This window comes from Tupaia chinensis, unplaced genomic scaffold (assembly GCF_000334495.1).
Source record: "Tupaia chinensis unplaced genomic scaffold, TupChi_1.0 Scaffold000054_1, whole genome shotgun sequence".
Classification (NCBI taxonomy): domain Eukaryota; kingdom Metazoa; phylum Chordata; class Mammalia; order Scandentia; family Tupaiidae; genus Tupaia; species Tupaia belangeri.
In genome coordinates this window covers 10,607,020-10,617,614 of record NW_006159512.1, presented here as the reverse complement: position 1 = coordinate 10,617,614, position 10,595 = coordinate 10,607,020, and the positions used below count along the sequence as shown (strand labels likewise).

Below are 10,595 nucleotides of genomic sequence, written 5' to 3'. Positions count from 1 at the left end.
CCCTACACGTGCATCCCTGTGCTAAGTTTCATTGTACGTTAGACCCAGTAAGAGGTTAACAATAACTGTTGGGTCATCGGGAAGTCGTGATGCATTTTTGCATAGAAAAACCAACAAAAATATCGCATGACTCTCCCATGGCCTCACAATAACAAAGAGAGCAGTTACAGTAGTATACTATAGTAGAAGTTTTATGAATGCAATGTACGTCTCTCTCTCTCTAAATATCTGTAGTATTGCACTCCCGTGCTTTTGAGCCATGGTTGACCACAGCGAACCGTGGAAGGCGAAACCATGGCTAAGGAGGGATGATAATTACTGTTGTCGGGAGTGTCATTTCACTAGCGAGGAGTTTTTCTAGTCCTAGAAGATGTTAGGAGTATATTTGGAGAAGGTCCTGATTCTCTGATTTCTGAATCAGAGACAGGGGGGGACAGTTGCTGGGATCCAGGTAGGCTGCCCAAACCCTGGTTGGGATATGGCGATGCCCTTCTTGGTGCCCAAATCCTAGAACTTCTTTTTACTTCCTTCACATTTTTTCTCCGAGATTGTGGCGTTATGTGTAATAACTGCTTGTGTTCAAGCGGTTGTCCCTGGCTTGGTATTGGACTTCGGTCGGTGTCCTCTGTGATTCGTCACCGTTTTTGCCACTTTGACTTGTGAGAAAGTTACCTCCTATTGTGTATTTTCATCTAGAATAGTTACTACATTTGTTTCTTTTTCCTTCTTTTTTTTCAGGTTTTTGCCATGGGACGCGTGTGTTTGCTAGAGGGAGAGAGACAGAGAGAAGGAGAGTGAGAAATCACCCTCTGGGGGGATGGCTATGCCACAGTGTTCTCCTCTGGATTTTGGGCACACACACACATGGGCGCCCGACATGATTATCAATTGTCCAGGTCTGGGATTTGAACCACAATGTGGGATAATGTGGGAACCAGCACACCACCTGCTGGCCCCACATGTATTTCCATACTTAATTTAAAAAATTTAGTAATCAAGTATAGAGCACTGCTAGGTTTTCTAAATGAAATGTAAAATTCTTTTCTTCCTCTCACTAATTCTTTGAGATGAGGTTTAATTGCTGACAGATGTACTAGTGACGAGCCGTATAAATACCAGCGTGTGAAAAGGAGTCCATGAGGCCATGCGACCCACACACGGGTGGGTCCACGTTGGCAGTTGCTGTCGCACCGGACACAGTGAGACAGCCAGCGGCATGGACTCCTCGCACCTCGCTGTTTTAAAATGTCGAGTCTTGGGAACCAGCAGTTAGCGTAATGGCTATGTCGCTGGACTCCCACGTAGTTGACCGCGGTTTCCATCCCGGACCCGGTGGCTTAAAACTCACGCTGGGCGCGTGTGCGTGCGTGCCCAAGATCCTGAGAGGAGAATGGAGGAGAAGGGATTGCGGCGTGACCATCCCCCCTGGGGGGTGATTTCTCGCTTTCTGTCTCTAATGTCTCTCTCTGTCTGGCGAGCGCACGCGCCCTACAGTGAAAATCTCTCCAAAAAAAAAAAAATGTCGAGTCTTGATGCGGTACTAATTTTGGATTCTCGTTTCAGGGATGAACAGCAGCGTGAAAGAGATTATCTCCTTGAAAGGAGGGACTTAGCCGTAGATTTCATTTTTTGCTTAGTTTTAGTTGAAGTTCTGAAACAGGTAAGCCCTTTCCTCCTGCAGTCTGTATTTATTTTCTTGCGATGCCTTCTTGTTCCAGCCGTATTTAGGGTACGCAGGCTGAATCGCTGTAATTGAATTATAGGTCTCTTACTGCCTGGGGCTGTCCTGCCTGTCCCTGTCTGTCACCCCCATTCTTATCTCTGAGCACCACCTGAACGCATTCTCTTTAGCAAGGTGGATGCGGGTGGGACTGCTCAGGATGGTTTTGTCGTAGGTATGCTCTGCCTGTCCTTCGGCTCTTTCCGGCCCTCTCCGCCTCTACTTCATTGCTCTGTCTGACCCCTCCAGCCTTCACGTCAGCCTGTGGTCATTGTGCAGTTACTGCTGACGGAGTGTGCGAGGGGAGAAGGGCCAGCCTGACTGTCCAGTACACATGGTTTTCAGATGAACGAGTTGCTCCTGTCTGTTAATACTTACTTCACGAACATTGTTAGAGTGCTGCACCTGGCCTTGTTTTAGGCGTTGCACTCAGACTTGACTTCAGAGTGGGCGAGACGCTTGAATGTAGACAGTGTAATGTCAGGTATCATCCTATATCTAAAATTTGGGGAGCTAGTAGATGTCATAGCGGTTAACTGGCTGGACTCCCACATGGCCGTGTGCGGTTCGAATCCCGGACCCAGTGGCTTGGAAATCACAATGGGTACGTGTACGTGCGTGCCCAAGATCTTGGGAGGAGAATAGAGAAGAAGGGATTGTAGTGTGCCCATTCCCCCTGGAGGGTGATTTCTCACTTTCCCTCTCACTGTCTCTGTCTCTCTCTGGGGAACAGACAAGCCTTAAGGCAAAAACCTCTTATGATTTTTTTTCAAGTCTAAAGTCTTTAAATGGTTACATATTACCAAAAATGATCCGTGTATTTCCAGCTATGGATATTGTATCATTTTGAAAAAAGTTAGGAAATCTTTAAAAAAATTCATATTTTGCCTATGACATGTTTGGGCAGGGAGTTTGTTTTTACTATATAATTTGAAATAGATGACAATAAACAGCAAGTGTGAGATGACAAAGATCATTGATAGTTTTCTTTTCCTTTTCTTTTTTTCCTTTTTGGCCAAAGTCAAGATAAAAATGTTTTAGTTATGTATCATTTATACTTTGCTTTTGCTTTTACATTTATTTGGTCTTCCAAAATCTGTAAACTTACATTATCGCAGGGCCTGGTAGTGGCACAGTGGCAAGGCCACAGGATCCGGGTGGGGATGGTCTCAGGCACCCACATGCCCATGGTCTGGACCTGTAAGGACTGGGGTTCAGCCTCAATGCAAGTACCCATTGGGGATGCTTCTCTCTTTCTCTTTTATGAAAGAAATAAACAAATTCAAATTTTATTTCTTTTGCTGTAGGGCGCGTGCGCTCGCCAGATAGAGAGAAACAGAGAGACAGAAAGCGAGAAATCATCCCCCAGGGGGGATGGCCACGCCGCAATCCCTTCTCCTCCATTCTCCTCTCTGGATCTTGGGTACGCACGCACATGTGCCCAGCGTGAGTTTAAGCCACCAGGTCCAGGACGTGAACTGCGGTCGGCTACATGGGAGTCCGGCGACATAGCCATTACGCTAAGTGCTGGTCCCCAGCAAATTCAGTTTTAAAAAAATATGTAAAATAGGTAAATGAATTAATCAAAGAGGTAAATCACTTTAATTTGTACCTCTTGCGAAGGTTTTTCGGTAGACGCAGGAAAGGAGTCTCTGAGGGTTGTGCTAACAAGCCAGATTGGTTGGGGTGCTGGCTCCGTGGACCTGGATGCTTAGTCCCACCCAGGCTGAAGTGACCAGGGTAGGAAGAGCCGAGGACAGAGTTGGCCAGGCTACGAGCAGCCCCGCTGCCCTCCAGGTGGGTGTAGCCAGCCTCTGCCGGGGGCCGGCCCTAGGTCACCTGAGCAGTGTGGTGCCTGACACTCGCGCTTCTTCACCTGGTTGGATATAACATATAATGGAACGGGGGTTTTCTTTGGCCCAGAGATGGTAACCTCCCCGCAGAGTTCAGGGCTGGCCGTGGCCCCGTGCCCTCGTGTCCCCGCACCCCACCTCCTGTAGTTCCTGAGCTGCTCTCACAGAGGTCTCTCGTTTCTGCACAAGCCACCCGAGTGGTCCTGGTGTCAGCACCCCAACCCCATCGGCGCCCTCCCCCACTTCCCCTCATCCTCCTCTTCTCCCCTTCTCTGATGTGTCTTATTTCTCCTCCTCTTCCCTTTTAAACCCGCCCAAATTGGTCTTTGGGTAGGAAAAAACTAAACAAACGTCTGGGTATGTAAACTCAGGGACACTTTTCAGTGGGCTCATTTTTCGGGTCCGCTGCAGAAACCGTTTCTGACCCGTGCTTCACGCGGACCAAGTGAGAAAGGGAAGCCCAGTGGCCCCGATCTCTCTGTTCCAAAGTGCTCGCCCTCAGTGCCACGCTGACCCGTTCCATCCCTCCTCCGGCATCTGCAGGCCATCATAAATACATCCATCAAGGAAAATGTATCCTCAGCGTTACCCTTCCTTTACCCAGAAGCCTGTATTTACCCCAGGAAAGGGCAAATCGTTTGAGCTTTTTCAAAACGAATGAAAGTATCGAAAATGAAGGAAAAATCAATAGGCCCTTCTGAAATACCATGGTAGACTAACCCAGTTTTCGTGTCTGAACGGCAGTAGAGTTTAATAGACCTAGAGAGGAATCAATGTAATATATTTACAATTTAATAGGACTTTCACTTTTTTCCCACATATTGCACCTATATTAAAATATGATTCAATTTTATTTGGATGAGAAGGGCAGTTCTAAGAATATCGAAGTATTGATTACACAGTAGTTTTAGTCTTGAGCTTAGTCCTGACCTCGCATATTACAAATGATTTGTTCTTAGCGTAATTTATGTTTTCAGTGACAGTCCCGTAAGTTGTGGACTCTCCCTAACAGACAGAGGGCTCCCTCTCCTCAGCATACAGCCCTGGGAGACAGCCGAGCAGGTGTGAGTGGCCCTAGACGGTAGCTTATTCACTACCTCCTCTCCGCCCTATAGAAATGGATAGTAATAGTATCATTTTGGTAGAACTATGAGCTTTAAAGACAGTCATGCCTGTGCGTGGAAAGTGCCCAGTGCACGTTACCTGTTATTTTCATTTCACAGGTGAAGCTGGGTTCTTAGCATAGTGACTTGCTCAAAGCGATAAAGCGTTTCATTTTTTTTTTTTAACTCTCAAGTTTTCTCCCTTTGATAATAAAAATAATATTAATTCCTATTGGTAAAATACGTGATATGAGATTATGTAAAATGGTCAATCTCTTATAATATTAATTTTTTGGGGGGGGGAAGTTTTTTGCTATAGGGCGCATGCACTCTTCAGATAGAAAGAGACATAGAGACAGAAAGCAAGAAATCACCCCCCAGGGGAGATGGCCATGCCACAGTCTCTTCTCCTCCATTCTCCTCTCGGGATCTTGGGCATGCACGCACACGCGCCTGGTGTGAGTTTAAGCCACAGGGTCCAGGACTCGAACAGCAGTCGACTACATGGGAGTCCAGTTACATAACCATTATTCTATCTGCTGGTCCCAATATTAAGGGTTTTGTTTTGTTTTGTTTTTTTGGAGAACTTTTTTTGCTATAGGGCGCGTGCGCTCACCAGACAGACAGAGAGAAACAGAGAGACATAAAGTGAGAAATCACCCCCCAGGAAGAATGGCCACGCTGCAATCCCTTCTCCTCTGTTCTCCTCTCAGGATCTTGGGCATGCATGCACACACGACCAGCGTGAGTTTTAAGCCACTGGGTCCGGGACACAAACCGCGGTCGATTACATGGGAGTCCAGCAACATAGCCATTACGCTAACTGCTGGTCCCCCAATATTAAGGTTTTTAATCATAACAAATTAGACAGAGTTTTTAGTTACTATACATACAATCAAATTAAATACTGTATTTCACCATGGAAACACAAATTTACTCAAGAACTAATTTTTTTCCCAAGAAAGAACAATAATTGTTGGGTAATAGCTGACTACGGATTTTAGTTTGTTAGTACCAAGGTTTTAGACTCCAGGGGAAAAGCATGTTTGTTTGTTTGTTTGTTTGTTTAAGAATTATTTTATTTGGGGTCCAGCAGTTAGTGTAACTGCTATGTCGCTAGACTCCCATGTAGTCGACTGCAGTTCGCGTCCCAGACCCGGTGGCTTAAACACACTCTGGGCGCATGTGTGTGTGTGCCCAAGATCTCGAGAGGAGAATGGAGGAGAAGGGATTGCAGCGTGACCATCCCCACTGAGGGGTGATTTCTCACTTTCTGTCTCGATGTCTCTGTCTGTCTGGCGAGCTCACGCGCCCTATAGTTAAAAACCTCTAAAAAGAATTATTTTATTTGACTTTATTTTCTTATTTCTTTATATACTTACTTTTGACTAGAGAAGGACAGAAAAGGAGACAGAGAGAGAGAGAAAGAGAGAGAGAAAGAAAGAAAGCCACCAGGTCTGGGGCTTGAACCACTGTCAGCCGTGTGGAGTCTAGTGCCCTTAACCACCACGCCACCTGCCAGCCCCAGAGAAAAATCATGTTTAAACAGTACGTAGCATTTAGAGTGTCTGAGCAGTTTTCTTGGTGAGCCCTAGTTTTATTCTATTCATTCTATTATTTAATACATTTGTTCTGTGGGACACACAGGTTGGGAAGCCTAGTCTGCAAGCCATTTCGAGCTCCTGTCTTAGTTCCATCAGCACCTATCGGAGGTGGTGATATTTTTATGACTGAGGAGTAGATCTTTAGTGTTTGGGGCTTTTTTTTTTTTTTTTTTTAAAGTTTGCTGTAAGGCATGTGTACTCACCAAAGAGAAACAGAAGAGAAAGAAAGTGAGAAAGCACCCCAAGAGAGGATGGCCATGCTGTAATCCCCTCTTCCCTTCTCCTCTTGGGGTTTTGGACACAAACACACACACACACACACACACACACGCACTCTTGTCCAGTGTCATTTTTCATGCCACCAGGTTCAGGACGTGAACCACAGCATTGGCCATGTGGGATCCAGTGCCTTAGCCTCCATACCACCTGCTGGCCCAGTGGCCTGGCTTTACCATGAGCATTTCAGATGCTGACACACAGCCTGGACAGCCGTGTTGGGCAGTGGGCTGTCCTCCTGCTGACCCGTGCATTTGTTCGCCCTCTCGTGCTGAACCTGGTCATTTAGCTCATGGATGAGCCTGCTGACCCTGCAGGATTCCCGTCTTAACCAGTAGCAGTCTTCCTGTTCTTTCATCACGTGTTCCATTTTTGGACATGGGACCGGAATAGATAGAATATACCTTCAGTATTCTTTAGTGTCTACCAGACACCCCCTTTTTGAAGTTTAAGTAGAATGAGAACTGCTTCTAAAAATCATGCAATGACAGATGTGAACAATTTTGATGATAGAGATGGGACTATTACTCCATGAAAACAGAGCTGGAGGCCAGCAGGGGACATGGAGGTTAAGACATGGCCCCATTTGGATCCCACATGGCCAACTCCGCGGTTTAAGTCCCACACCTGTCCGCTCGTAAATCACGCCAGGTGCACGTGTGTGCATGCCCAAAACCCCAAGAGGAGAAAGGAGGAGAAGAGATTGCCATGTGGCCATTGCCCCTGGGGAGAGACTTCCTACTTCCCCTCTCTCTGTCTGTCTGTCTCTCTCTCTCTCTCTCTCTCTCTCTCTCTCTCTTTGGCAGCAAGCACATGCATCTTTTGGCAAAAACCTACAAAACAAAATGCCCCATAGTTTCTGTCGAACTCGAAAAGGCGACTCCAGTGGGCTAAGAATAGCCAGGCTGTCTCTGAAGAAAAGTTGGGGTCTGGAGGACCGGACACCAGAGCCAGCCAGTACTCCCCGGAGTGAAGGTGGCTCAGTGTGTGTGGACATACACACCTTGATATGACAGACGCTCATAGACAGAGCTAGGAACAGACCCACGCATGCATGGAACCATGGTCCATGTCAGCCGTGACTGTGTATCACGTTAACAGCCAGAGTGTGTGTGGCAGTACTGTTTGACTTCTGAACCTCTGAAATGAAATGCCCAATAATAGCAGACTTATTAGGTAAATTGTGGGGTATACATATTGAGTATGATGTGGCTGCTAAAAAGTATAAGGAAGGGGGCAAACAGATGGCGTAATGATTATGTCACAGGACTCCTCATAGTCAACCATAGTTCGAGTCCTGGACCCGGCAACTTCAAACTCATGCTGGGTGCTTGGGTGTGCGTGCCCAGAATCCTGAGAGAAGAAGGGATTGTAGCATGGCCATCCCCTCTTGGGGGGGGTGGGGTAGTTTCTTGCTTTCTGTCTCTCTGGGAAGCGCTCGTACCCTATAGAAAAAAAAATCTCTCAAAAAAAAGAAAAACAGAAAAGTGTAAGGAGGAGCTCTAAAGATGTATCATTGTGTTCAGTAAAAATCCAGCGGGCACACACGAATGCCTGCGTATGAATGGGAGGGCCACGGGAAGACTCCAGAAGGACATACGTGAGGCTGCTCACTGTGATTGTATGTGGGGGAAGACCCTGGTTATTTTTTTTTTATTGTCTTATGTATTTTTATTTGTTTTACCTAGTAGGAACTAATATATACTTTTTAAGGAGTTAAATGAGAATATTTAAATGGCTGATTCCTAATTTAAATGCATACATGATTCTAAGTAGCTGGAGAAGGCGGCGCCCCTTTTGGCCACTGGGATGTGGGCTCCTCTGCAGTGGCTTTCCAGTAGGTGTTGCACAGAAGTACGTTCCAGTGGCTTCTTAGCTTTCCACAGAAGTAACCGCAGAACCAAGGACAGTAACTACTGCTTTTCCCCAGAGCAGTCTGTAGTTTACTGATTTGGGATAACGAAGCCGACACTCTGAAATTGAGAGCTTCTTAAATTAGACAAGTAGCCAGACTCTTGGGGAAAATGAGATTCTCAGAGAAAAAGAAGATGGCCAGATTAGTGATCGCCTACCTCCTGAAGATTAAAATAGTCTTGACCTAACGAGTTGACATGATGAGAATACTGAGAAAAGCCTAGCAACTCACTTAGCTCTCACGGGGTAATGTTTTCATTCCAGATTCCTGTCCATCCTGTACCTGACCCCTTAGTCCACGAAGTCCTCAACCTGGCTTTTAAGCACTTTAAACATAAGGAAGGGTAAGTGAAGCACTCACGCGGCATTGCAGCTCTTCTCCGCAATCCAGGTGTAGACTCGCTCCTGAGATAGGATCTGACGTTGTATTGACCATTTGTTTCTAGAGTTCAAAGCACCTATATTCATATTTCTTTTGAATGACCACAAAAGACTCACGGGAAAGATTTCTGTGAAAGTAGTTCTTGACACAGTAGGTTGGGTTTATAAAAACCTGGAGGTTAAGTTTTAGGACAAATTAAAATCTAGAGATAGAAGAAACTTTATGTGGTTTTTATGATCCTATATGAATATTCAGAAAAAAATATATACTACTCTGATAGGAATTTTTAAATTTATTAACAGAGTTTGCTTACAAAATGATATTACATTTGTTCTCTTATTTTAGATATTCAGGAACCAACACTGGGAATGTGCATATTATTGCAGATTTATATGCAGAAGTGATAGGAGTTCTTGCCCAATCAAAGTAAGTGTTCTGAAGAGTGAATTCGATTTGCTCTGTGTTTAGAATGCTCTGCTGCTATCAGATACGGGGGTCAGGCTGGCACCTGCTTCCCCCCTCTCATTCACTGCTCGGTTCCTTAGGGTGGAGGAACAGAGGCTTCCCCGTGGAGGCTTTTAGACCAGCACTCAGGCCTCGGTTTCACGACGTGCGTTCATTTATTTGGGGCTTTCCACGAATGCTTAAATCACGCAACTGTAATTGTCAAGCAGAGTCATGGCATGACCTTACTTCCCCTTTTAAATAATTCTATGAACCTTATTTGCTAAACTCTTTTCTAATCCTTTGCAGAACTAATCATTACTTTACTGGTGAGTACTTTTATTTCTGAACTAGAGACGCTGGTCATCTTGTTTGTTTTAATACTAAGCAGAACTTTGAGTAGGTAGAAGAGAGCGCTGAGGTAAAAGGCAGGGCATGGCCCACTGAGCGTGGTCCCCGCTGGGCGCTGCCTCCCGGAGCTGTACTGAGCCATCGTCCTTACAGCAGTAAATCCATTCGCCTTCAGTATTTCGGGGTTGTTGCAAAATTCGTGGAAGATTTGAGGTTTCCTTTATCGTTACTAGGAAATTCATAAGGAAAAAGGTGTCGATTCTTTTTATTTTTTTCTTTTTTCTTTTTTAAAGACTCTTTGGCTCTGAAATCCTCAGAAACAGCCTGTCTAAATTCCAAAAGGGCCAGCATAATTATTGTTACTGTTCAGCAGTTAGTGTTTTAGTAGTAGTAATCTATTTTATTTAGTCTTATTTTTGAATCCTTTGTAACACACATGGGCCGCTTGTATAACCAGTGTTGTAGAACGTAGTTTGAGCATTTTAAATAATTTAGACATAGACAATGATCTCTCTCTATCTCATTTATATTTAATCCACAGTGACTCCCTAGCTTGAGAATATAGACTTCAAAACAGATGTACACAATGATGTGTTTCTCTTTAGGCTATAGTAGTTCGTGATATTTTTGTTTCCATCAAAAATAAACTTATCTCAGGACCAGCAGTTGGCATAATGGCTATGTCGCTGGACTCCCATGGAGTCAACTGCTGTTCGAGTCCTGGACCCGGTGGCTTGAACTCAACGCCAGGCACGTGTGCATGTGTGCCCAAGATCCCGAGAGGAGAATGGAGGAGAAGGGATTGTGGCATGGCCATCCCTCCTAGGGGTTGATTTCTCGCTTTCTGTCTCTCTGTCACTCTTAGTCTTTCTGGCGAGTGCACGCGTCCTATAGCAAAAAGCTCTCCAAAAAAAAAAAAAAAAAACAAAAAAAACACTTATCCAAAAA

At 45.2% G+C, this 10,595-nt stretch overlaps 1 protein-coding gene across 1 annotated transcript in view; it reads left to right on the top strand.

The window, feature by feature from the left end:
* The window catches only part of FRYL (FRY like transcription coactivator), a 210,074-nt gene that overhangs the window by 71,487 nt on the left and 127,992 nt on the right, over positions 1-10,595 (top strand). The window contains 3 exon segments of the mRNA XM_027775907.1: positions 1,564-1,660; positions 8,735-8,814; positions 9,198-9,278. Coding sequence (XP_027631708.1) covers positions 1,564-1,660; positions 8,735-8,814; positions 9,198-9,278 — 258 coding nt within the window.